The sequence below is a fragment of the Pezoporus wallicus genome, unplaced genomic scaffold (genome assembly GCF_028554395.1).
Source record: "Pezoporus wallicus isolate ANWC-B61680 ecotype Strahan unplaced genomic scaffold, APGP_CSIRO_Pwel_v1 contig_6274, whole genome shotgun sequence".
Lineage (NCBI taxonomy): Eukaryota > Metazoa > Chordata > Aves > Psittaciformes > Psittacidae > Pezoporus > Pezoporus wallicus.
In genome coordinates, this window is record NW_026635738.1 from 1,288,456 (window position 1) to 1,314,299 (window position 25,844).

At 47.7% G+C, this 25,844-nt stretch overlaps 2 protein-coding genes across 3 annotated transcripts; one reads left to right on the top strand and one right to left on the bottom strand.

Moving 5' to 3' along the window:
• Positions 1 to 9,730: 9,730 nt before the first annotated feature.
• GFER (growth factor, augmenter of liver regeneration) lies at positions 9,731 to 11,591 on the bottom strand. The gene is made up of 3 exons (XM_057398121.1): positions 11,355 to 11,591; positions 10,855 to 11,066; positions 9,731 to 10,038 (listed from the first exon to the last, which is right to left on the bottom strand). Exons 1-3 carry the CDS (start codon positions 11,559 to 11,561, stop codon positions 9,876 to 9,878), a joined length of 582 nt encoding a protein of 193 aa, XP_057254104.1. The 5' UTR covers positions 11,562 to 11,591; the 3' UTR covers positions 9,731 to 9,875.
• A 3,325-nt stretch (positions 11,592 to 14,916) lies between these two features.
• NOXO1 (NADPH oxidase organizer 1) lies at positions 14,917 to 25,655 on the top strand. Of its 2 annotated transcripts, none has more exons than XM_057398003.1 (8): positions 14,917 to 15,133; positions 22,378 to 22,458; positions 22,571 to 22,646; positions 22,866 to 23,046; positions 23,286 to 23,488; positions 23,728 to 23,841; positions 23,947 to 24,064; positions 24,310 to 25,655. In XM_057398003.1, exons 2-8 carry the CDS (start codon positions 22,384 to 22,386, stop codon positions 24,974 to 24,976), a joined length of 1,434 nt encoding a protein of 477 aa, XP_057253986.1. In that variant the 5' UTR covers positions 14,917 to 15,133; positions 22,378 to 22,383; the 3' UTR covers positions 24,977 to 25,655. The 2 variants fall into 2 exon arrangements, with proteins under 2 accessions (XP_057253986.1, XP_057253984.1); XM_057398001.1 differs by lacking the exon at positions 14,917 to 15,133 and adding an exon at positions 21,848 to 21,940.
• Positions 25,656 to 25,844: the final 189 nt, after the last annotated feature.

Genomic DNA, 25,844 nt, shown 5'->3' on the forward strand with positions numbered 1-25,844 from the left:
TCTCTCCACATCTATTTCTGACGCTCAGCAGGAAAAGCAGAATTCAGCCTTTCATTCCTCAATGTCACCAGCCCAGGAGCGATCACACTGTACAATGCAAATGAGAAATGGCCACCAAGAGAATGCCAGCTTGGTCCCTCCTGGGTTCTTCTGGCAAGATGTCTCATGAGGCTGGCCAAGGATTGCATCCCAGAATCCGAGCATTGCCAGCCCATGCCTGAATTGCAGGTTAAGCACAAAGACTGTATTAACTTGAAGAGATTACCATAGGTGAGGTCTTTATACAGGTTCAGCAGTTTAGCAGCAGCAGCTGTTCCAGTGTCCTCAAAAATCACTTCCTTGCTCTGAGAACACGTCATCCTGCACCCATCAGCCCAGAGCTGTATGTGATGGTGAGGTTGCCCTGTCTGTGCTGGGCTCAGCACAACCCAGAATGGGTTTCCTACACACTCATTACCACCCCACACATCCCAGCTGGGCTTGTGCCACATCAGCAGCTCACATATGTAAAAGGCTGTGGACAGATCCTTGGAAAACTATTGGCATTAGGAAAGCTGTGTGGCAGGACATAGCAGGAGAGTGGTGTGTTCCTGGGGCCACCGCACAGGGAATCACAGAGACCTCTGGGGTCTGCTCTTGGTTTCCTGATGACATTGGGAAAGCCACTTCAATCCTGCCCTTCTCTGAAATGTCTTGTCCAGCTCCTCTGTCCTGACTGGAACAAGCCTATTTCAAACAGTGCAAACCACAAGGGACCAAGACACCACCTCAACCTTTCAGATGATCCCATAGAACAAAGCACATCCATTTCCAGAGAGAGATCCGGTTTATAAACTTCAGGGCATGATCCTGATGCACCAGGCAAGGTCCCCACTGAAATCCCCCCTTCTAAACTCATCCTCTTTCGAGGTCCAGCTCTCCAACTTTGCTGCGTGCAGCACCACGTCCACAATCACTTCTCATGTCGTGTGAGCTCTCCTCCCCTGCCACAGTGCAGATAATGCACAGCAGCTATCTCAAGCCTCCATACAAACTGTAGTTGTTTCACTTCCTCTTGCTGCTAATAAGCCAACAGATACACAGAGCCAGCCAATAATGGGAAAGGATATTACAACCTGAATGTTTTCCCCATCAAATGAGGGGGGAAAAGAACAGCGTTTGGAAATGGCACTTTCCAGAACGCTTGTACAAGTTCTGCCTGCATTTGCCATTCCCCCTGGATTTCAGTGACAGGGAGCAAACAGAGCAGCACACAGACAAGTGCCTGAGATCTCTGCATGGTTTGATTTTACATCAGTTTCATTAAGGGTAAGGAAAACAAGGCTTTGCCTCCTACTTCTTGTAGCCCCCCTGACTTCCTCATCCTTGTCTCCAACACAAAAAAGCAATGTTTTTTTTTTATCCAGGGATAAGCACACGGTCATGACAACCCTGAGGAGACAAGAGGGGCTTTCTCCTCCTTCAAAGCCTGATGAAGTCAGCCCCATGCACTCAGCTAAGGGCTGACTTCAACCAGCTCTATAAAAGCAGTGATTTTCAAAGCCATATGGCTGAATATAAGCAATTCACAGAAGCTGACCAGGTTACCTGTTGTAAGCGATGCTGGCACTGCTCAGGGAAGCGCAATGTATCTGCTCAAATCCCCAAGCAGATAGCTGAGGCTTTACAGTTCCAGTGTTGCCAGGGTCAGGATCTGGCCCGTAGGAAACCCAGTAATGAACAAGATGAGTTAATATGATTCACACCTTGAATCCTGAGCTCACTTCTGAGCTCCTCACTACAGGAGAGACATTGAGGTGCTGGAGCGGGGCCAGAGAAGGGCAATGGAGCTGGTGCAGGGCCTGGAGCACAGGTGTGATGGGGAAGGGCTGAGGGACCTGGGGGGGTTCAGTCTGGAGAAGAGAAGGCTCGGGGGAGGACCTGATCGCTCCCTACAACTGCCTGACAGGAGGATGGAGCCAGGAGGGGCTGGGCTCTGCTCCCAAGAAACAAGGGATGGGACAAGAGGAAACGGCCTCAAGCTGCACCAGGGCAGGTTTAGATGGAGCTGAGGAACAATTCCTGCCCCAGAGGGTGCTCAGGCATTGGAACAGGCTGCCCAGGGCAGGGCTGCAGTCACCGTCCCTGCAAGTGTTCACACAGCGTGGAGACGAGGCCTCAGTGCCATGGGTTAGCGGTGGCCTTGGCAGCGCTGGGGAATGGTTGGACTGGGTGAGCTCAAAGGTCTTTTCCAACCCAGTTGATTCTATGATTTCTTTAGCAAGACTGACCACATTTTCTCCATGGTAGCAATGGGACGCTCCTGATTTATCAGACAAAACCATCAGCCCCACTTTCTATTCAGCATCTCTGAAACTAAATAGTGATGTGAAACTGCTCTGCTCTCAGGACAGCTTTGACAGTGTATTGATATGAAGCAATCCAGCTTCACAGAACACAGGCTCTGTGCAGCACATAACCCAAGGGAGCCAGCCAGGCTCCAGCCAGGCGTTACAGCCCACCGACTTCAGCAGCTCTGTGAGGTCCAGTACTGTCTTCTGCACAGGCGTAGGTGGTAGAACAGCTTGTCCTTCACATTCCCCAGGCAGCACGCTTGAAACAGGACTGTGATAGATGCTCACTTAGTTGTTACTCTGAAATGCTTTCCTGGAGCTTGGCTAAACATTGCTTTCAGCAATTAGTCTCTAGAACAACAAGAGAGTTGATGGAAACATTTAGAGGTGATTAGAAATGCACAGTGCCCAGCAGCAGAGAGAAGGGACTTCCTGATCAGCAACCTGAGCACGCTATCACTAGAAAGCTACTTAATGCCTTCCACCCTAAGAGATCCCAAAATATCTGGAAGATCATTTATTAGCTGGTTACTCATCCACTTCTGAAATGCAGCCATTTCTCAAGTGGGATTTGGCACAAGTATAAATGCATGATAAGAATGCAAGGAAAAGAATGAAGAAAACTTTCCTAACTGGAATCACTGGGGAAAGATTTGGGTGACAGAAATCTCTTCACTGAGATAGCAGTTGTTCTGAACTGAAGAGTCAGTATTCCAGTACTTGCATAAGGCCCAAACTGAACAAAACCCCAAAGGGTTTCAAAATGCTTCCCAGTGGTGCAATCGTGAGCTTGAAGTCTCATCTGGCAAACTTATTCTTTGCTGCTTGACACACTTCATAGCATGACAAGTTTGGGGGTTTCTGGCAAACCAGTAAGCTAAACCTATCAGGCACAGGGCTGCACAAAGGCTCACAACACCTTGGGAGGAGCTAGAGGGATGGGAAGGCAGATCCCTGGCTGCTTTCCAAAGGGACATCCTTCGGACCACAACAGCAAGTCACATCATGTAGGGCCTGACCAAAGCATCCCTGACCAAGTGGAGTTCAGTACTTGTTATCTGCTGCCTGCACTGAGCAGGGGTGGTAATGTGAGCAGAGCTGACACAAGGCAGCCTCTGAGCAGCTCGAGCCATGTTCTGACATGCAGAGCTTCTGCAGCTCTCATCTGAGCCGCATCAAGCTTGGCTGCCAGAGGTGCTTTCGAATTTCATACCTTTTGTTATTCTCACTCCTGCTTGTGTTACAGCACAGAGCCAGAACCACAGTGCAACTTCTTGAGGAAATAAGGGCCATGATGTTTGCGTGATGAATGTGGTATTTGTGGTGAATATAGACTAAATATAAGAGACACTTCATTTCTCAACACAGCAAGTACCAAACGGCTCCTCAGGTTCAAAAGAAAGATGTAACCTGACATAAAGGAGATTTGTAGGATAGATTGAGATGAGTGATTTTATTGTAGGAAACAATCTCAGGCCCAATAGTGCGCAGTACAAGCACATTAAAATAGCCTCCCTGAGAGAGATTTTCATCTACATAGGAGATACACACAAAGACTGTTGAAAGTGCTATTTTTATCCCCATTTTGCAAAAGTGGAAGTGTGGCTGCAGAAGATGAAGTGACTTACCTGGAGCCCAGCAAGAAGCTTACAACTAAGAACAAACTGAATGTTGATCTCTCAAGACTCCAGCTGTATAGGCCTTGTCTTAGATGCCTTGCATACCTTTGACCCCATCCAAGAAGCGTGACATGAGGCGCAGTCACAGAATCCACTTCTCCACATTCCTGGTAGCTTGGGGCAGATGTCAAGGATGGAAGAATCAGGGAAAGCCCAGCTTTGCCTCACTGTCCTCAGCATTTGAAAGGAAAGTCCCCACTCAACACCACTGAGTACTGGGATTTGAGTTTAGACCTAAAGCTTGGTGACTTGGGAAAAATGGGGGCTTGAAGGGACTGAACAAAATAGCTGCCTGGTGTCTGCTGTGTTTTATCCTCACAGATCTGCTAATTCAAAGCAAGGCTTCCATGAAACTTGATGGGATTTCTTCTTAGCTCTTCCCATGTGGAAAGGCTGGGCTGCATCCCTGTATCTTCAGCTTTGCTGAAGTCATGACTGCCTTGTAATCTTCCTTCCAAACCCTCTCTTCCCTCCACACAGCATCCAGAGCAGATGACAACCATGCCAAGTAGTTTTGATCCCTTCCCTGACTAAAACCCTTTCCAATCTGTTAATGACCTGATGAAAAAAGCCAGAACTTCTCCATGTATGACCAGCTACGGGCTGAAGATCAGGTAGGAAACGTAGGAAACATGCTGGAAAAAGCATCCAGAAAGTGTTTTATTATACTTCCAAGTGCAAAATTTAGCTGCAGGCAGAGAACTAACACATCCCTCATTTAGGTACCTATACAAGTTTGAAAAGTAACTGAAGTCACCAAAATCTCCTCCCCAAACCCCAGGAAAGGGACTAGCAAGAGGTAAAGCATTCGGTATCCAGAGCAGCCTGCTCCAGAGCAGCATAGGAGACAAGAAAACCAACCCAGCACATGGTTTGTTGCCCTCTACTGTTCGCTCGCCTAAGATGCAAAGCAAATTCTCCCTGTAGCATCACCCCTACGAAGCACATCGCAGTGACAGCACAAGCCAGCAGCACGATGGTATGTGATACATGGGAGGGAAAACGTGGGACCCGGAAGAGGCTCTGCATGAGGAGTGCTCACAAGGAAAATCAACAGCCTGGGACAGCACAACACACAGAAGCAGAGGACACAATGCAGCAAGGTCATGGGAGACAGGGGCAGAACGCAGCAGGCCTGAGTACCAGGAGCTCCATCTAAGTACTAGACCAGGCCAGATGCTCTAAGCCCAAATGCCAGCCTAACTTTGTGAGCTGTATGAGCTACTCTTCACTAGCCCAGTACATGCAGATGGGACTGTCACACACCAAGGGGAACAGAATAGTTAGACCTTACCTCTGGAAAGGTTAAGAGTAATAATGACAAAGATTAGGAACTGGCAGCAACAACAGATACCCTGGGATCAGCACAGACCAGGGCACTGAGCCCTGTTTATCCTCAGCTGGTAGGAGCCACCCTTTGTTCCAGGGTTCTGTGAGTGATGGTAGGTTTGCTGATGCACAGTAGATGCTGCTGCATGTCAGCTACCAGCATCACAGCTCCCTTCACTGGGAGCTAATTGTGCATTGGTGCAGACACACCTGAGCTGTGCCAGCCAAACTGGAGTCAGCATATGGTGTTGGTGTACCTGTCCCTGTGAGACTTACCAGTCCAGGTCAGGGCTCCAGCTACCACAGCGTGGATCCCCATCCCCTTTGAGAATCCTCTTATGTTCTAACTGCTGATTTCCCTATGTACTATTAGCTGTGGTTTTGCTTTATTCCATTTCCTATCAGCCTACAAAATCCAGAGTTGACTTCACACAACCTTTTCTGCCAGTTTTCACTGAAGCTTATACCTGGCTCCACAAAATCCTCAACAGCTCCCCTCCATCATTCAGACAAAATACCTGAACAGCTATTCCAGGAACAGGAAAAAGAAAATCAATGCTGATAGGAAGGAGCAAAAATCCCAAACTGAAATCTAAACCCTTCCCTCTCCAAGCCTGTAAAAATTCAATGGGAAGAAACATGACACATTGCCTGGAACAGGCAGGAGCAAGAGACACATGCAAACAAAGCAACTCCTGAAAACCTTACTGTAAACAGGAGACTGTATTCACCCAACACACTGCAAAGGAACAGCTAATCCCTGGGAAAATGTTAAGGGCATAGTGGTCCTTTCACCAACATCCACACTTAGTACTTGCTTCAGCAACTCCACTTCCCATTCATGGAGTGGACACTTCCCTCACGGCTCCCTGCTCTTTACTTTTGTGAGGGGGAGAAAAAAGAAGGAGAAATGAAGTTCAGCTACGAATGCAAACCAGTGCACAAAACCAGTGAGTTTGTGAAGCTGGAGGTTAGCCAGGTGCCTACTGCACACAAGCAGCTCTTGAGTAAGGTCCCACAAGCTCCTCAGGCAGCACCAGCTCCTGACTGCGCTTTGTCTTGCAAGGGCTCCTCATATGGGTAAGAAACAGCCTCTCCCTTCTGGCAGATGGGATGGGATGTGCATGGTTGTGTGGTGAACACCCAGTTAACAAATGCTGCCCTTCAGTGCAGCATTCCTCTGTACACCTTCAGTACACCTTCCTCTGCCACCCTGCTCCAATTCAGGATTTGAGCTACTCCCAACTGTAGCACTATCCTTAATGCTGTTAGAAACACACAACACTTGAACCCCATAAATAACCCCACTGGTCCCCACATGAAACCCATCTCCCACCCAATGGGCAAGGACCTGCTGAACAAAACATCTGCATCGTTGTAGCTTCTTGGCACACAGAGAATTGCATCAATTGAGCAGCACAAGAGAAAAGGTCCAGCTGCAACCCCACCTTGGCTGATCAATACCCACATAATCGCACAGCCTCAGCTGAGCAAGCAAGCTCAGACCTTAATGTATCAGCATGCAGAAGGTTAGACACCCCAGCACAATATGATGCCTTTTCCTAAGGTCTCATGCAGTAGAGAAGCCAGGAATAAACTCTGTTGCTTTATTATTTTCACATCAACAGGATATAGCATTTGAATTACAGGTATTTTTAAAACTAGATGTAGTCAAGTGCATTTAGAAGAGAATTCACAATTTTCTGTACACAAATACAAGTCATCTTCAATAGGAATTCCTTACATAAGATTAAAACTTGAGATGTGGTACAAATGAGCAGCAAAAAAAATCCCCTCCTCCCCATACAGTCAAGTCCACAGAGGTGATGATATCCCTGAGGATCACCCAAGTCAAAGCTCTTCTGCAAAGCAGTAAAAATGGGAGAAGAGATCGCAAGCATCTATTTTACCAAATGGCCACTTGGTGAAGCTACAAACTGCTCCATTAACATCCCAGCAGCCACAGGGGTGGCCTCATTATTAGGAAGCATTCACTGAAGACACCAACTTCAGCTTTAAGGCTCTTCGCCTACCCCTGCACCACTGCCAGGATGTGCTTTTCCTTCTGCACGCTTCTACCACCTCCTTGAGCAACATCAGGTGACAAAAACCTTGTGTTGCCACAGCTGCTCCCTTGATTTTAAGCAGGATATACCTTTGGTTTCCTCTCTACACTCCTGATATGTGGATGGTGGAAGGTTACCCTGCACCTGCCCAGCACCAACCGCTTGCCAGCAGAAGGCAGCAGCACTCCCAGGACTCGGAGATCAAGTGCACTTGCACACAAGAAAGTGCCACTCGCCACGCTGGCCCATTTTCAGTGTTAAGATGGAAAGGGAAGAGACAGGGGTTTTCCCAACCTGCTCACCTACACTGAAGCAAACAAAAAAGAATCTCATCATGGGTGATGAGACTGTCACAGAGAACAGCCAAGGGCAGACTGAGTAAGGTAAAATGAGTAGATTCCTCCTCAAACACAACCAAGTCTACAAATGCCTGTCCAGACACCCTGCTGCTAACACTATCCAGATAGAACTGGGGAGTTGAGGTCATGCTGACAAAAGCAGAGGGTTACAACCTTTTTGTTGGTCCTCTCCCCATTACTGCATACCAATGTACTTCATTCTGGGGACCAAGTTTACCACCCAAAAGACAAAAACCAAGGGCTGGAATTTATTTGTTCTAAGCTCAACATACTGATAGGGAAATTAGCCAAGCATTTCTAATAACCCAGATGACACCTTCAGGTCATAAGCCAGACTGAATGCTTCATGAAGTACCTTATCATTGGCTTTGGATTCATGTTTAGAAACGTTACTACATAAAAGACTTCCAAGAACAACTAGTCCATAAAATTTGCCTCATATTAACAGGTCTGACTTGAAAGAACTTGAATGTACCATAAAACACTGAAATGCATTTCTGAAGTTCTTATTGCTTTTCTAACCAGAGGAGCCCTATGCACACAGGTCTGAAGATCAAAGTCCTGAAATAGGAGCTGTCATCACACTCCTATTATAATAAGCCCTACTGGTATTTCCAGGTTACAATCTATGAGCAAGAGTAAATTTACAGAGGTACAGCAGCACGTGAAATAAGGAAGCTCTAAAATGCATAAGAAAACCTCAGCAGGAAGTACAGGGGAAAAAGCCTTCTACTGTCATGGTTTGGGCAAACTCTTCACAGCCAGAAATGCAGTAAAGGGCATTATCTCAATATCTACTCTAAGAACTTGAAATTCTTTTGACTTTTGTTTGTTAGCTGAGTCTTTTTATCAAGAGATACATGTTTATATGCATAGGGTGTTAATTTATGCTGCTATTTCACTTGAATCTGAAATTCACACTTCTTTATCAATACACAGATGCAGTATAGCTGACCTAGGAAAAGTACACATAGCATGGATGCTGATCAGTACCTACAGAGGGAAGCTGCTCAAGGGGCTCTGAGTCCCCTGTGCAATAAACACTACATTAAGCTGACATCGCAGCCTTAAGCAGGACTCAAATACCAGGGCTTGTAAAGTCCTTTTGATCTAGAGAGGTTTTTAGCTAGGACATAACACCAGAGTATCAGCCAGGTCAGCAAGTGCCAACCAAGAACTTCAAAACATATCTCAGGAATGCTATATGTGAAACAGAGCTGAATATGCTCCATTACAGATACAGGGGGTCAAGCTGTTTTCATCACAGACTAAAGTTCACAGCAGAGATTAAGAGGTTATCTGCTTTAAGAGTAAACAGTTCGGTAGAACTTAGCACTTCTAGATCCAAAGAAAACTGGCAATCAGTTTAAAACATCCGAATTTCACCCAGATATGTCCTTCAGATATTTCACCATGGATACTTCATTCATTAGATGAATGTTGCCTAGCTCTGGTTTAGTTTTCCTTTCTACAACATCCTCTTACATGGTAGGTCAAATACAAGAATAAAATGAGAAATCTGGGCTTCATGATTTCAGTATTTAAATTCAATGTACCTCCCTTCAGGCCTTTCAGCAAAGGAAATGGATGCAAATTTAACAACAAGCACTGGAGATGTCAGAGAGAGAGAGAACTGGGGGTACAGACTTGGTGCAAAGCATGGCATGAATAGCAAATGAAAACCAGAATTAATCAGATGCATTTTCTAAACCATCAGGTTAACGCCTGCAGAAAAACATGAAATGCCACAGGGCAGCCATGTTCAGGGAAAATGAACAGTCAGAAACAAGCAAATACCCCTAAAATAAGGAAATGTCACAATGAAAAAGTCTCCACGACTTTGTCAGAGCCTTCATTTCACAGGTTTCTCTCAATTGCTGTGTCAAATGTGAGGCCCCAGTCCTTCAGGTAATACATTTTTGTCATCAGTTATCAAAATATTATTAGGATAAGCTTTTCAAATCCACTTTTAGAATTGGTTTACCTTTATTTCCACGAGCCATAGCAGTCACACACACAAACACACAGTCACTGACTCACACATCTCCCTGCAGTGACTCCACACCAGATTGGATTGGTCTGATAGATATCCAAAGCAGTCTCTATGGATTAATCACAACTCCCATCTTTCCAACCATCGCGCCAGCGCTCATCCACACGAGAGCAGTCAAATTCTGCTTTCCCCAATTTCCTGTTCACTTCATTATGAAGAAGACACAACCACTGGGAGAAGTTAGTTCTGTTGCTAGTATCAGGCTGATTTGTACGTAATCTGCAAACAGGGAAGAGGAAACAAATGTTACTTCTTTACAGCCACCAAGCTCAATTCCCAAAGCAGGCGCAGAGCACACAGCCAGAATCACCTTCTTTGCTACTGCAAGATGAGTCCCAGAGAGAACCCAGAAGCCAAGCCTCCACTATAAAATCCTGCTGGCTGCAACTGGCTTGATTTCATTCACTGCCTACTCTCGTCAACTGGAAAAGATGCAGGAACCAAACGGCTCAGCTATGATAAAAAGCAAGAAGTACTCGAGTTCATCAAAATGCCAAGCAGCTGCTTTGCCATGTGGCATCTGCTAAGTCAATAATTAAGTTTCAAATGGGTTTTTCTGCATGTTCATCATCCAGAAAAGAGGAGTTGAAACCCTCAAGAAACAAGCTGACAGTAACAGGAGTGTAACGCTTTGTGCCTCCACTGCTGAGGCTGCCAACAAAGGGGGTTTTCTGGGGTACAAAAACACTCGCTTCCTGAAAGGCAAATTACTTCAAGTCTCAGCCTAATTCCACAACCGAGCACAAGTCCCGTTTGAACCAGAAAAATCACACAATTGCCCCGGGGAGGCCTCGGGGGCAGCACGCAACCTAACAGCACAGGAAGAGCTATAGAGTTTTGAGTTAAGTGTGATACAGGGTTAACCAACGTACAAGGGGGTTAGAGGAATTCGCTATCAAGCCCATCTCTGATGGATGCAACAATGGAACAGAGCAGTTCAGGGAGCTACAAGCCCCAGCTCAAGCAGAGCTGCCCATACACAAATCACGGCTGCAGCCCGGCATTTCAGGCAGAAACCACCCTAAACCAACTCACCTTTCCCTCAGATCCTCAGCGCAGTGCTCGCAGGGGTAGAACTTGGAGAAGAGGTTGATGAAGTCTCTCATGTCCTTCTGCTGGGCGCCGGTGGGCCGGTCAGGGTAATAGGCCGCCATGGTGTGCAGGAACCCCCACGTGCTGCGGCCCAGCTGCTCGCTGTCCAGAGGACAGTTCGGTGGTGGCTCCTTCTCCTCTGTGGCCGTCAGGTCCTGCAGCAGGAGAAAGGGTTGGGAGGGGATGCGGTACTGGGTGGGGAAAGAGCCCCTCTGCGATCAGATGGGGAGATGGAGGAACGAGTCCCTCACACCCAGTGGGACAACATGGAAGCCCTCTTCACCCTCTCACTGACAGGAATCCCTGGCCCCTTCACGGCCTGAGGAGGGGGACACACAGCCCCATCACAGTTGGAGGACGGGATGGAGACCCAGTGCACAGCTCGGCAGGGGTTAAGGAGGACAGCCCGCCCTCAGGGTGGCAGGGGAAAGCCGCCGCCTCACCCCGCCGCCCGGCGCTGCCTGCTTCCTCTGCTCGCGGAGCCAGCTCTTGAAGTCCGTGCAGGCTCGGCACGGCTTCTTGGACGGCTCCTCCGCCCCGGAGCCCGCGGCCCCGTGCGGGATGGGGAAAGGGAACGTGAAGGGGCCGCCCTCAGTGCCCGGGAACGGAGAAGCACCGCGGCCCCGCCGGCCCTCGCTGGGCGCCGCCATCTTGGCGCCGCGGTGCACCCTGGGCTGAGGGGGAGCCCGCCATTTGAAGCGGTCCCCGGTTACCTCAGGTGGCACCGGGCGGCCGGGAGCGGGGCTGCGGGACGGGACTCGTTGCTAAAGCAGTTCGTTGCTGAGCAGTTAAAACCCCCCACACAGAAAGTGTGTGTTTCTGGTGGCTGTTGCCAATAGAGTGGCGAGTTCTGCGTTTGAGTCTTCTGAGGAGAGTTCTTGAGTTCTGAGGAGAAGTGACATGAGCCTCCCGCCGACGCTTGCCCACCTCACATCTGTGTATGTATATAGATAATAGAATCACGGAATGGTTTGGGTGGAAAGGGACCTTAAAGCTCCTCCAGCTCCAACCCCTGCCATGGGTAGGGACACCTTCCACCGGAGCAGTTTGCTCCAAGCCCCTGTGTCCAACCTGGCCTTGAACACTGCCAGGGATGGGGCAGCCACAGCTTCTCTGGGCACCCTGTGCCAGCGCCTCAGCACCCTCACAGGGAAGAGCTTCTGCCTAAGAGCTCCTCTCAGTCTCCCCTGTGGCAGGTTAAAGCCATTCCCCTTGGCCTGTCCCTACAGGCCCTTGGCCAAAGCTCCTCTCCAGGTTTCCTGTAGCTCCCCTACCTGCCATGGGGATGAAGGGCCCCTCAGCGTAATCTCCAGCACAGTGATAGGATCACCAGCGTGATTTAAAAGCAAACAAGCAGATAACTCCATTCCAGCTCCTGCAACTGTAGCAGAACACGCCTGTATCATATTTTACATGTTTTAAGACCTGTCACATGCTTGTAAGCTTATATTGAGGAAGAATTTACCCACTTCTTTCCAGGAGTATTTGCATGCTTTGCACCAGGGCGGGTACATCAGCCCAGGCCTTGCCCCTGCTCTTCGGTCCTGAGGGGACATTCAGCAGCTCTGCTTTGATTCCTGGTGAGCTACAGGCTTGTAAGCACGTGAGGATGGTGACCCAGCTCCTGGGCAATGGTCCAGCATGGCATCAGCTTCAGGGCTGAGTCTCTCACCCCTTGGAAAGGTGAATTAGTGCAGGTAAAGCTTTCGGCCAATTCACCCTCTAGTCTGGCGGGTATGACCCCCTGAAGCACACATGCATCCAACCTCTGAGACACAGCAGCCTTGGGAAGCTGTTTGCAGGAGGGAGAGGATGAAAAGTCGAAGGGCAGCAGCACAGGCTTGCTCTTTCTCTTCTTTTTGCCCTGATGCCATCATGTTGGTGGTGGGTTTGAGGCCACAGGGTAAGTCTCCCATTGTGGACAATGCACTCTAGAATGGGAAGTTTGTATCCACTGGCACTTTTCACCTCTTCATGTCCTGCAGGTCAAGTGAAAAATAGGACTATTTTGTTTAATGCAAACAAATGTATGGAAAGGATGGAGGGAGAACAAAATATCTTCAGAAATCTTGTGTTGGAGGCTTTTGCCTCCTGTCCCTATTCCTCTTCCCTTTCAGCTGTTGTGGCCTAGGACATTCCTCCTTAGCAGCTCCTGTTGCTAGAACCAGCTGTACTTCACCACATCCTATCCCTTCCAGGCCTATCTGAAAGGCTCTTGAGTCTCTGCCTGACATGAAGTGCTGTGCTGCTGCCAGTTCTGCAAAGACACAATTTGTATGGAAGTTGCTGGAAAAATCCTGCTCATTTTCATTTCATTTTCATTTGATGCATTTACCACAAGGTGGTATGAAATGCTGAGTGGGTAATGCATCATTTTAGGGAAATGCTTCACAGATTTGCCATCAAAAACATTTCAAACCCTCTGCTTTACAGACCTGTTCCCTGGTCTGCGTAGCGCTGAGCTAGTGACTGGAATCTCCATCTTTGGGCCTCCTGATTATCAATGCTCCATTTCTTATTTCATGAGAACATTTCTTTGTTGATATTTGGGAGTGAGGGAGAAGAGACATGAATAGGAAGTACTGAAAATGGCTTTGTTGAAGTTCTACACAACTGTATATCTACATTTCATACATCAAGGAAAGATCAAGTAGGGAAAAATATATTCTTTAAGTTTGCTTTCCTTCCCCACCAATAAATGTTTAAATGATGTTGATCACATCATTCTTTTCCTTTAATTCAGGAGAAAAAAAAACAGGTTTGCTGGTATTTGGAGGAGGGACCTGGGGAATTTCCTGCTGTGCTTTATTGCTTAGCCTTCAGCAATGAAATAGTTGTGGAGATGTTTCTAAATCAAAGCAGCCTGTTAACAGTCTGTTTGCTCTCTTGTTAGTGATTTCATTTGTTGAGTTAGTTAAAATACAAGCCTGATTTATATTTCTTTAAAAGGAAGAAGTTCATAACCTGGAAATAAGCTGTTGCTTACAGAGGGATTTGTGCTCAGAGTTGGTCAGCTCTTTAGGAAAAGGTGCTCCCAGTTTTCCCCATGCACCCTCACCACTGGCGTCATCTTGTTTCAAAGCAAGCAAGGACAAAAATGGAGAGATGCTGTGATTGAAAACGGAGCAAGGAAATTCACTTTACTGTCTCTAATTGAATCCCAGCACAGAGCCTGATTAGTTCTACCCAAAGGAAGGAACACAGCATAGAGCTCACTGAATCTACCAAATAGGTTCCTCTTCCTAAAAGCTCCTTAATCCCTGACTAGGATGGCAGTGACGGGTATTACCAGGAAGCATTAGTAAAACCTGTGCTTGAGAACATGAAAAGGGTGTGTTTGCCTTTCTCAGAGGAAGACTGCTGTTTGATGTTCTCCTCTTATCTTTGGTGCTTGCTAAACATGAGCTTGGGAACTGACAGGGGGTACACAGGGAAGGAAGAAGAAATGGGCAGGTAACGGGAGCTGACCCCTGTTTGAGGCCAGATATGCATCCATCAGCTGGGGATGGACACGCCCTGGCCCTCTGAGAATGAAAGTCGAGTCAGGATGGGCAAAATGAATGGCACAGGCATATTCAGGGTGGGGTTTGGGCAAGGAGAAAGGCCTGAGCTTAAATGCAGCTCTTGAACAGGGTGACCTTAAGGACAGGTGATGTGAAGGAGGGGTAGCCCCAGGGAATGGAGACCCCAAGGATGGGTGGTGGAGTACTGTGTTCAACTGGCACAGGTTGCCCAGAGAAGCTGTGGCTGCCCCATCCCTGGCAGTGTTCAAGGCCAGGTTGCACAGGGCTTGGAGCAAGCTGCTCTAGTGCAAGGTGTCCCTGCCTGTGGCAGGGGCTGGAACTGGATGAGCTTTAAGGTCCCTTCAACCCAAACCAGTCTGGGATTCTGTGAATAGTATTCTCAGAGGCTCCTGCTTCATTTGGGACCCTAAACACTGAGTTTTCATTAAATTATTTAAAGTTCTTTGGAAAATGTTACCCTACACCTCTCAGCATCCTTACCACACTTTTTGTGTTTTGCAGGTAGTTCCAGTTGAATATAACTGTTACCCTCTCCAGGGGAACACACCAACAGGAAGCTACCTTGTATTTACATGTAAGGATGTAAACCTTAAAGTCCAACCAGTTACAAAGCCAGCACCAGGAATTAGTCATGCAGCTGTTTGTGAAATTACAGGCAACTAGGAAATGAAAACAGAAAAAATAATGTATATTTCCAGGTGAGTGAATCATATATTGAACAGTTTTGCTTGTATACAAGAAATGCATCACCTGCAGAATTTCCCAAGGTGTAAATTTATCTTCTAATTTCCAGGAAGGAGCATGCTGCCATACTGACACATTTCACTGCCAATGAATGGGGGAGACACTGATCTCAGTTCAGATCCATCCAGAGCTATTAAAAGATGCTCAAAATAGTCTAAGACTTGGCACAGGGTTTACAAAGCCTCTGACTTGCTCGAATCTGGGGTCTATACCAGAAGGTGCAGCATGTTATTTTGCTGTTTATGCTGGGTTTTTTTGTGTGGATCCCTTGCTGGTTAAAATGAGGATACACAAGGAGTGGGGTATATATTTGCAATGGCAGGGATAGGGAGAAAACCTGATTATTTCCTGCAGGTTGGCACAGTCAGTCGTCTCATGTGTCCTATGCTCCAGTTGGTCTCCAACATCCCAGAATCTCTCCAAGCATCCATGGACTCAGTTAATACATTCTGAGCACAAACACAGCAAAACTGGGGGGTTCCTTTTGTGCTCTTGAAAAATAAAGCACAAAATCCTCAGCAACGCAGCTCTCCCTGATTATGGGATGATTCCTTTCTAGAAGTAGGTCAAAGCAAGGGACAAAGCAAGTTGTAAATCTCCATGGTGGTGGAGAAAGATTATTCTCAGCTAACAATAGCTGTAAGAATGTGTGGAATCAGTAGGAATTAAACATTAATGAAACAACAGTTTTTCCACATTACTCTTCTCCCTACCAAGCTTACAAGGGAAGATTAAACATTGTCTTTTCCCTGTTTTCTGAAGGGGGAAATGAACACAAGGGTCTTTCTTTGCTCTGAAAATAAAGATAAACTGGAGAGATAAGACACTTTGCATATTGTGCTTGTTGACGGCAGTGGGGAATGAGGAAGGGGTAAGAATAGGACGAGCAATCTCTGACTAATCTGGGAGGAATACAATGGTCTTGTTTCTGGTCTTGTCTCTGATCAGACTTCCCCATATTCAGTATGAAGTAAGAATAGATTTGGCCCAAGTGAAACCAGTGTTTGTACATGTTCTCTGATGCTTGCTTCATGTGCCATTGTCTGTACAGGTTGTGCTGTTGGGATGTTGGGATTTTCTCCTCCTGGATGTTGGAGTGTGCAGTCAGGGGCTTGGAACCCCTTGGAAATTCAAGCTTGCCTTCTGTATCCTGCACATCCCATAGCTGGGGCCCAGCATGTACACACATATGTGGCCTCGTACCATGCAACACACTCATCAACCACCTTTTTCTTTTCTGTAGGAAATTATGCAGGAAGCTTTCTCTTGAAGCAGCTTAAGTTACATCCTCATCCTTCATGGAAATTTTCTTCTTGAATCATGCTTTTGTCTTGTGCATCACCTTAGAAAAACATGCCACTTTTACAACGGAGCTAGGGAGCTATTGCAACAAGTACTTGGGAAACAGCCTGTCCAGTGTGCCCCAGGCAGCCAGGAAACCTGTGAAAGGCAGCTTTCTCCCTGGGCTGGGCAGCTGGATCTCAAAGGCATTCCAAGTTTTCTCCACTCCTCTCACCCCTCTCAGATGGCTGCTGTGAACTTTTGGGGAGTTTGGTGCAATGCTGTGATTTCACTGTCAGTGACCTTGGGGGGAGCAGGACCCCCATGTCCTGAGCCCTGGTCTCCTGTGTGGGGCAATATCCAGAGATGTCCCAGCATGAGACCACCACAGGATATTGAAGATTAAAAGGAGTGGGACTCAGAGAATAGTTTAGGTTGGAAAAGACCTTTAAGATCATCAAGTCCAGCTGTTAACCCAGCACTGCCAAGGCCACCACCAATACATGTCCCCAGGTGACACACCTACATGTCTTTTAGGTACCTCCAGGGACGGGGACTCCACCACTGCCCTGGGCAGCCTGTTCCAATGCTTGACAACCTTTTCATGGAAGAAAGTTCTCCTAATATCCACTCTAAACCTCCCCTGGTGCAGCTTGGGGCCGTTTCCTCTTGTCCCATCCCTTGTTCCTTGGGAGCAGAGCCAAGCCCCTCCTGGCTCCATCTTCCTGTCCGGCAGTTGCAGGGAGCAATCAGGGCCCCCCTGAGCCTTCTCTTCTCCAGACTGAACCCCCCAGGTCCCTCAGCCATTCCCCATCACACCTGTGCTCCAGGTCCTGCACCAGCTCCGCTGCCCTTCTCTGGCCCCACTCCAGCACCTCAATGTCTCTCCTGTAGTAAGGAGCCCAGAACTGAATACAGGATTTGAGGTGCAGCCTCACCAGTGCCCAGTACAGGGGGACTATCACTGCCCCCCTCCTGCTGCCCACATTAGTGCTGATACATGCTGGCAAGGGGTTTCCTTGTGGAAAAGGCAGAACAAGGACTTGTGAGAATGAGGCTTTGCTGGCTGGGACTGTTTCTAACACAGCTCAGGTAGCAGCACTGCAGAATTCCTTTGCCTTCCTTCCAGCAAGCACTGCCTTACCACCCTGAGCTGGTGGAGAGCAGAAACAGAAGCGCTGCTGTATGTGCTCAAGGGATTTCTGAATCGGATTTCTCTGCCACTGAAAAATGCTTTCGTGCCTGCAGCAGCTACTGAAATCAGGAGGAAATGAAATACCTTCTCCTGGATAGGATATTGCAAAAACTCCCATCTCAGCCTGTGTGAAAGTTCAACTGCTTCCTTTGTTCAGGAGCTGAAGGATGGTTTTGTCAACTCCAACCTCTGATTTTTTATTCTGATATTTTTTTAAATAAGAGGCTCTTTATCTATTTATTTGAAGTCTAAAACCTCTTTGTACTCTTCAAACCAGCTTTTAGCAGCTGGGCTTTTCATTAAAGGTGCTGATAGGTCATGTGTTATCGCAGGTGACCTTCAAGAACAGCAAAGGGCAGGTTTTGATCCTGAAGATGATGGTGGGAAAAGCTGAAGCTTTCCTACCAGCATCATTCCAGGGAAGGCCCCTGCTGGCTGTGCCTGCGGCTCATTTCCATATCTCCTTCTTACAGCTGTAGTTTCTCAAGGGTGGTTTGAGGACTTTTTCTCTCTTTGCCTTTCCCTGGTGAGTCTAACCTCTAGCAGTTCCTCTTGTTCTGGGCATAGGAGGAGAAATTATTTAGAGCCCCACAGATATTCAGCCATCTACAGGTCACTAACCAGCCAAGACCTGACTTACATACGTGGTAAAGGATGTTCATAACAGGGCTTCTCCCCTTTTTCATGTGTGGGCATTTGCAACAAGGCCATGGCTTGTCAGACTTGGAAAATGGCTGTGGTGGAGCTGTGAAGAGCTGCCTTTGGCTGACCCAAGCATCTGCACCCTCAAACTCTACTTCTGGCTCTCATTTGGTGCTGTAAAGGATTGGTCCAGGCACTTGTCTTACTAGGCACTTGTCTTTAGTTATGAGGCTGCTGTAAGCACACTGGATTAAGTTATTCCTGATCCATACTGAAATGACATGAAAACCAGCCCCTTGGCATTTCACACTCAGTGGAGGGAAGCTGGTCTTGTATTTGAGACAGCAGAGGGGGCAGCCTGGGTGGCTGGGGACTCCCCAAAGCTACTGGATGTCCTCCCCTGTCCTTCAGGGTGGGCTGTTTGGGGCAGGGACTCTGGTAGGACTCCCCATGATTACACCTTAGTCCCTTTCTGTGACAAAACCAGTATTTCATATACTCAGAGCACAACTTTACGGCAGTAGTGATGCTTTCGGCATAGCCAGAGGCAGAGCTCCACCTTTGCAAGGCGTGTGTGGCTTTCTTCTCCATTTCTTTTTTCTTTGGTTTTACAGCAGGCTGCAAAACAACAGTTTTATTATGGAGGAAAACTTGTCAAAGATGGACAGTCCACTCCTATATATAACTTGTTTATTTATGGTCTCTTTTGTACCTTCTGAAATGATTAATGAAAGAAGTAACTGCTCTCCTTGAAACCTGTGTAAATAAATGCTAGCAATGAAACCGCAGTGCCAAGCAATACTTGCCAAGTCTTACTTTTTCCAGGCAGACCACTCCTCCCCTATGGTTAATAATTACATACGAGGTACCCATTTATGACAGGATGACATGGAAGTAGTAGAAGATACTGAGTAAACTTGACAGTGTCAGGGAAAGGGTCAGGGTTTGGGGGTTTTGGTGAGTGTGCTCAAATGTAGTGGAATTAATGGCTTCTAATCAGTTTTTCATCGCTCCCAGTATCGATGCTGCTGAGCTGTCAGGGCTTTGCAGTGATGCTGTGGAGGAGCACTTGTGCTGGTGCAGAAGCAACCTGGCACAGCCCTTCCTATGCTTCTGTAGTTAACATCACTAAATCAGGATGATGTGACTCTTAGGTGAGTCTCTTGAGCAGTTTCATGACATCAAACTTGACAACAACAAGGCAACAATACTGCTGTAACTGCAGAGCATGAACCAAACACTCCAGGTTGACACCAAAAGTGTTGTTATGTCTGAGTAGTGCCTGGCCACTCTCCCTCCATACTTCTGCCCTGCATTGCAGCAACCTCCACTTCTGGATTGTGCTCTCTTTGTAACTAATTACTGAGTTTTGCTCATACTTGCTTTATACAAGGTTCCTGTCACCAGCCAGTCTCCCCCAGAAAATCAGCTCTCCCACCTGCACACCAGCTCTGCAGCCTCAAGAGATTTGAGCAAGCTGCTCTAGTGGAAGGTGTCCCTGTCTATGGCAGGGGGTTGGAACTGGATGAGCTTTAAGGTCCCTTCAAACCCAAACCATTCCATGATTCTGTGATTTACAAACCCCATGTACTTTCACCTTCCTGATGCAACATTTAATTATATGGTTTTGACACCCCCCTCTTTGAATTCCCTGAGAATGGTGAAATACAGCAAAGCCTTTGGAACCAGGAATTGCCAAACCCAAGGCAGTTTCCTTCTCTTCTTGTTTTGACTGACACCTGCAGTACCTGCCTATGTGGAGCAATGTGCTGTCCGGTGCATAGAGATTGCAGCTCCTCTAAGATCTTACTTATCTTTGGCTTTTCCCATTCAGGGTAGATACATTTAAACCTTTACAGTCTTGGAATGGCTTTAACCTGCCAGAGGGGAGATTGAGATGAGCTCTTAGGCAGAAGCTCTTCCCTGTGAGGGTGCTGAGGCGCTGGCACAGGGTGCCCAGAGAAGCTGTGGCTGCCCCATCCCTGGCAGTGTTCAAGGCCAGGTTAGATGGGGCTTGGAGCAAGCTGCTCTAGTAGATGCACGTATTTTTGCTGAACCCTTTGTGAACAGAGGGATGGAGGGTCCCATTCCAGGGCAGCTGAGGGCAGTAACCTGCTCTGCATCACCTCTCTGCAGGGCAGCTTCTCTCCAGTGCATGGGCCAGCAAGTGCCCTGGAGATGCATCAAAGGGGTTTTCCCATCACATGTGTCCACAGAACTGCAGTGCTCACTGTATAACTTTCCTTTCCCAACAGAGGGCAGATATCCAGCACCAATAGATTGAACTGCAATGAAAACCCTTCCTCTGGCCCTAGAAACTGCCATGCTGCTGTGCAGGAGTAACTTCCCGTGCTCACGAAACACAAACCAAGGCCCTACTCACCATTTTTTTCTGGCTATCCAAAAGGAATCTTGTTTCCCTTCCTAGTCAGATTCTGAGGGGGGTGGTTGGTAGATGAAAGATCATCTGCAGCTGGGACACCAGGTATAACTGGAAAATGAAAGGGAAGGCAGGGCTGAGCTCTCAATTTGGGCTCCAGTAATGATAATGATTCAATTCAGGCTTCATCAAAGAAGAGGAGGAGGGGGGACAGAGAAGGCGGTTTGATCACACACTGCCCATCAGCCAAGTCATAACCTGAAGCACGCTAAAGGCATGTTCAGTGAAAGGACAGGCTTTCAGGGCTGCAATTATGGGGCCTGCAATGCCTCTGGGCAGTGGGAGCTGGTCTATGGGATGAGCTGTGGGTCACCCTGGATGTGTATGGGGTTCCTTGATGCAGGATGGGGTGCACAGCACTTGAAGCTGAGTCTCCATCGTGTATTTACACCCAAGAAGCTTTGGGACTTTTCCAGTTGTGCCCTGGGGATGTGTTTGTTCATCCTTTGCTCAGCAAGATTGGCATCAGCATCTCCCACTAATTTCTAAAAGCATGCAAAGCTACCAGAAATCCACTTAAGGTGTTTTAGCAGATGGGACAAAGCAGTAAAGAGATGAGATCTGTAATCAAGTTGTGCTTGATTTGTGCTTTACGAGCCATGGTGTGAATTGGGCTTTGGGGCTGGTGGGAGTGCAGCTGCATACAACAACTCGTTATATGTGTTATAAATATATATATGTAGATATTGCCATATGTAACATATATGGCAATATAGGCATAAACACAACACATCCATCCCTGTAAATGCACTTCAGTGCACAGGTAGCAGGTATCGTTACCCCAGTGACCTCCTGCCACCCAGGGATGATAAAGGGAGCAGGCACAGGGCCAGGCTTGCTTCCTGGGAGGTTTCTGGTAAGGGTGTGATGTAATAGGATAAGGTAAGATGCTGAACTCTGACCCTGCATCTGCACTGGGAGTATCTGCATGTTCAGAGCAGGTAAAAGGCAAGCAGTAGTTTGGCAAACTATGGAATTTCTACCAAGTTAGTGGGTGGAGGAGGAAGCAGGAACACCTGTGCCCTCCCTCCTGTTCCAGCCTCCTGCTCCAGGGTATTTAATCACTAGAGTGGTGTCTGGAGCCACGTCTCTGGTCAGCTTCTGGTTGCCCTAGGGAGGGAGGAGAGGCAGAGGAGGATGAGCTGCATCAGGTACCCAGTGGATGTGAAGGCTGTCGGCTTGATGCAATGCAGAAAGCAGAAGGTACTTTAATATTGGGGTTTCTTTTGATTTATTTATTTTACTCCTTAAGTACTATTTACAGGCTGGGACACCAGAGGCCTTTCTGAGATGCTCTTACAGGGGTATGTTTGCTCATGTCCCTGCAGTGTTGGGATTAGAGCTTTGTGATGTAGGACAGGGGGCTCTTGGACTTGTTTTTCAATCATAGTATCTTAGCATCACAAGAAAAGTGCCATCTTGAATTCTGCTCTCACTGTCACAAAATTCCTCTGGTTTCAACAACAATTTGTTAAATATCCATTTGGGGCCCTAAAATTAAGGAAATATTGCTGTAGGTCTAATGTTTAATTTCATTTTTGGATGTGACAATCTTGCAGTCTGAAGTCAGCACTAAACCACAGCCCTGGATATTGAAGCTGTGATTAAAAATGCATTTCTTTTCCCTTTTCTATTTCCAGAACTACATGATGTTTGTGTCTTGGTCAGATCAGACCAACATTCTCATCTACCGGACATTTGAGGACTTTAAGAGATTCCATGTAAGTGAATATCTCCCAGAGAATAGGGTTCCCATGGTAGGGAAGGGGAAAGAGCCCAGCAATGTGTGGGGGCTGCAAAGCACCACTGTTCTCTCCTTCTCTTTGCTTTTAGAAAGAGCTGAAGAGAAAATTCCCTATTGAGAGTGGCTCACTCAAGAGATCTGACCGTACACTGCCCAGGTTTAAAGGTAAGAACAAATCTCTGATGGATCCACAAACACAACAGAGCTGTTGGGGACAGTTGTAACAGATGACACAGACTTCAGTCTCTGACCTTCCTCTGGAGCAGATTAAGTGCTTCCTCCTGCTCATGGCACCTAGAACTAGGGTTACAGCAACTTGCTTTGATCTATTACAGACCAGAGCTGTTGTTACCTTACACCAACTTTGCTCTTCTGATTTTAAAGATGCAAATGCAAAGCAGAGGAGAAGTGCGAAGCCAGACAGGTGCCTGGAGATCCTGAAACTGCTAGAAACTTATTCCCAGGAGCTGCTGAAAACAGCTGCCAAAATCTCCCAGGGTGAAGATGTGATTCAGTTTTTCAAGGCACAGACCCAAGACCTCGATCCCTCCTTTCCTGAGAACAGGTATGGAATCGTACTTGTAGTGTCTTCATGAAACAAAAATGTTACAGGATAGGGATGGAGGAGAATACATTAGCAGAGTTACACACCAGGGCAGCAGAGCAGGGAAGCTCTACTGACTGTTCTAATGCATGCTTATGTTGTTTCTGATCCTGCTGCTTAGATGATTTGACCAAAATGAATACTAAACTCAGCCTCCTGTGTGAGTTTTCAGTAAGCAGATATTGAACTTCATTTTGCAGCGTTGTGATCATGCCATCAGACATTGGAGGGGAGAAGAAAGCCCAGTCACAGCGGCGGCAGCAGCAGCCCTCCTGTATTACATGGCCTCAGGCCTCCCACAGCTACCGCTGCATCGAAACCTTCGAAACCAAAGACACAAAGAACAAGAGTTTCAAAGTCACTAAGAAGGAAATAGTTGAAGTGCTAATCAAGGACATGACTGGTATGTTTGATTGGGAATCTTCAGTTGCAGGAAGGGATGGTAAAGTTGGTTTCATAGGGTTTTGTGGGGGTTTGTACATTATGTGCTCACCTGGATTTACACAGGAGGGAGGAACCAAGTGTCAGTGAAGCACCAGCCAGGCACTGAGCTGCTCTGCACAATGCCCTGTCTCTTGTGGCAGAGCAGGGATTATGGTCATCTCCAGGCTGTTAAAACCCTTTCTTTGCTGTTTGCTGCAGGGTGGTGGCTAGTGGAGAACGCAGACAAGCAGATAGCCTGGTTCCCAGCCACCTACCTGGAAGAGATTGATGTCCACAAGGACATCCATAACGCTTTCTGCTCAGACAAGGAGGGTAAGTCTGCTGCTGGCTCCCTGGGAGCCCGCATTCCTCCTTCAAAACACAAGGATGGAGGCATTTTCCCCTCAAGGCAAACCCAACCTCTCCCTCTCTCTGCAGGCAGCCTGTACTTTGTTGTGAGGGCCTATGAGTCTCAGAAGGCAGATGAACTCTCACTGAACAATGGAGTCGTGGTGGAGGTGGTCAGGAAATCCGAGGATGGCTGGTGGCTGATCCGGTAAGGAGGCTTATTTCCAAAGCTTTCATTCCTTAAGGGAACTGGTTGCCTGCTGTAGGAGCATCTCGCTCACTCCTCAAGTAGGGTGCCAAGGAGCAACCCCCGAGCTGGCTGTCCTTGGCTAGAGATGGTTTCCCTTTCCTCCCACTCCATCTCAGTATTGAGCCGAGTCCTCACCTGCCTCCCCTTGGTCTGAGCTGGGAGAAGGGCTCTTTCCAGTGTTGCTTTTCATCCATCCCCCTCAGATACAACAACTGTACTGGCTACCTGCCCTCCATGTGCCTCCAACCCTACAAGAACCCCCACCACAAGCTCCAGACCATCATAAACTGTGGGCTCAACATCTCCACCCCAAACCTCTGCTCCTCCCTGACGGCTCCACAGCTTCTGGGTGAGCACAGGGTCCAGGCTTGCTCTTCCCTTACCTGTGAAGAGGACCTGAGCTCTCTGAGAGGCAGATCAAGGTCTCTGCCCAGGGCCAGCTCCACCCCAGACTTGGAGTCAGACAGCACATCCCTGAGCTCGGGGGGCTGCAGCGAGCAGGATGGACAGCTGAGCTGGCAGCCCAACCTGTCAAGATCCCTGCCTGAAGTGGAGCAGGCCCGGAGCCCTCCCCTGGGACACGCCTTGGCCATGCACAGCACTAAGTCTACACGCCTCACCTCCAAGGACAGGAACGATTCTGGCTTTGTGGAGTCATCTGCAGCTGATCTCAGCTCCTCCCTCACTGACCCACACGTGGCCACTTGTGTCCCCAAGGTGCCCGCACGCCCCTCGCCCCAGGAGATCCTGCAGAGGTGCAGTACGGTGACCAAGCGCGCGGTGCAGCGCTCTGGGCTCCGCTCCCCAGCTCCAGCATGTGTTCTGGGAGGCACAGATCCAGCCCTGGACCAGGCATTGCCTCATCACTAAGGCCCCATGGGATCCCTGGAGCAGCAGCATCGTTATCAAAGGACACTGTTAGATCCTAAGGAACTCCAGGGACTGGCTGTACTGGAGGATTTAGTTGTTTAACTTACAGGGGAGTCAAGGCAGCTCCTGTGTAAGTCAGAGGTCACTTTGAACACGGTTAATTCCCCCTCAGGCAGGTATTCACACTCATTCCTGCATTATTCCCAATGCTACAGCCACCAGGAGAGCAGAGGAATGAAACCCGGACACTGAGGGACTTGGTGAAATCCAAAGCTACCATTATTGGTATGGGTGGGATGATGCTGCCATGTGAATGTCATTTACTTGAACCCCCTATTTTATAGGTTTTTATAAAACTCTTTGATTTTTGGTGTTTGGGAATTTTGGTTTGTTTAAAGTTTAAATCAACTCGGTTAGTGCAGAACTGACCCTCAAATACATGAGCTGGCTGGTGCTGCTGAGTGGCTGTGAACAGAAGTACCTGTTGGCTGGAACCCTCACCTCTGACTGTTCCCTACAGTGCCATCTGTACAGGTACAGAAACAAGTGGTTGTAACACAGCTTCCTTCCCAGCTGGGGCAGGGGCCAGAGCCCATTTTTAGGAGCAAAAACATTCCCCTTTCAGGGAGGTCTGTGAGTTAGTGAAATCCTTACCCTAAACTCATCTGATAGAATTGAGTTAGAAAACACTTTTATGGGTATTGTTACCATTAATTTTAGTTATTTTCCCAAATACCTTTATAACAAGCAGTTCAACCAACTTGTGAGGCGGTAGTTGTTCTCTTTTATACACTGTCTCCAGAATAAAGCAGTTAAATATCTATGAAGATATTACAAAGATGCTTGGAATTTATACTTACACTGCCCC

Excerpts from the sequence above, each read along its gene's own strand:
- GFER (XM_057398121.1), bottom strand. The coding sequence starts at position 11,561 with ATGGCGGCGCCCAGCGAGGGCCGGCGGGGCCGCGGTGCTTCTCCGTTC. Across the intron at positions 11,067-11,354 it reads AGGCAGCGCCGGGCGGCGGG|GACCTGACGGCCACAGAGGA; the intron begins GTGAGGCGGCGG and ends CTCCTGCTGCAG. Across the intron at positions 10,039-10,854 it reads GCTGAGGATCTGAGGGAAAG|ATTACGTACAAATCAGCCTG; the intron begins GTGAGTTGGTTT and ends CCCTGTTTGCAG.
- NOXO1 (XM_057398001.1), top strand. The coding sequence starts at position 21,875 with ATGAGCTGCATCAGGTACCCAGTGGATGTGAAGGCTGTCGGCTTGATG. Across the intron at positions 22,647-22,865 it reads TACACTGCCCAGGTTTAAAG|ATGCAAATGCAAAGCAGAGG; the intron begins GTAAGAACAAAT and ends CTGATTTTAAAG. Across the intron at positions 24,065-24,309 it reads GATGGCTGGTGGCTGATCCG|ATACAACAACTGTACTGGCT; the intron begins GTAAGGAGGCTT and ends CATCCCCCTCAG.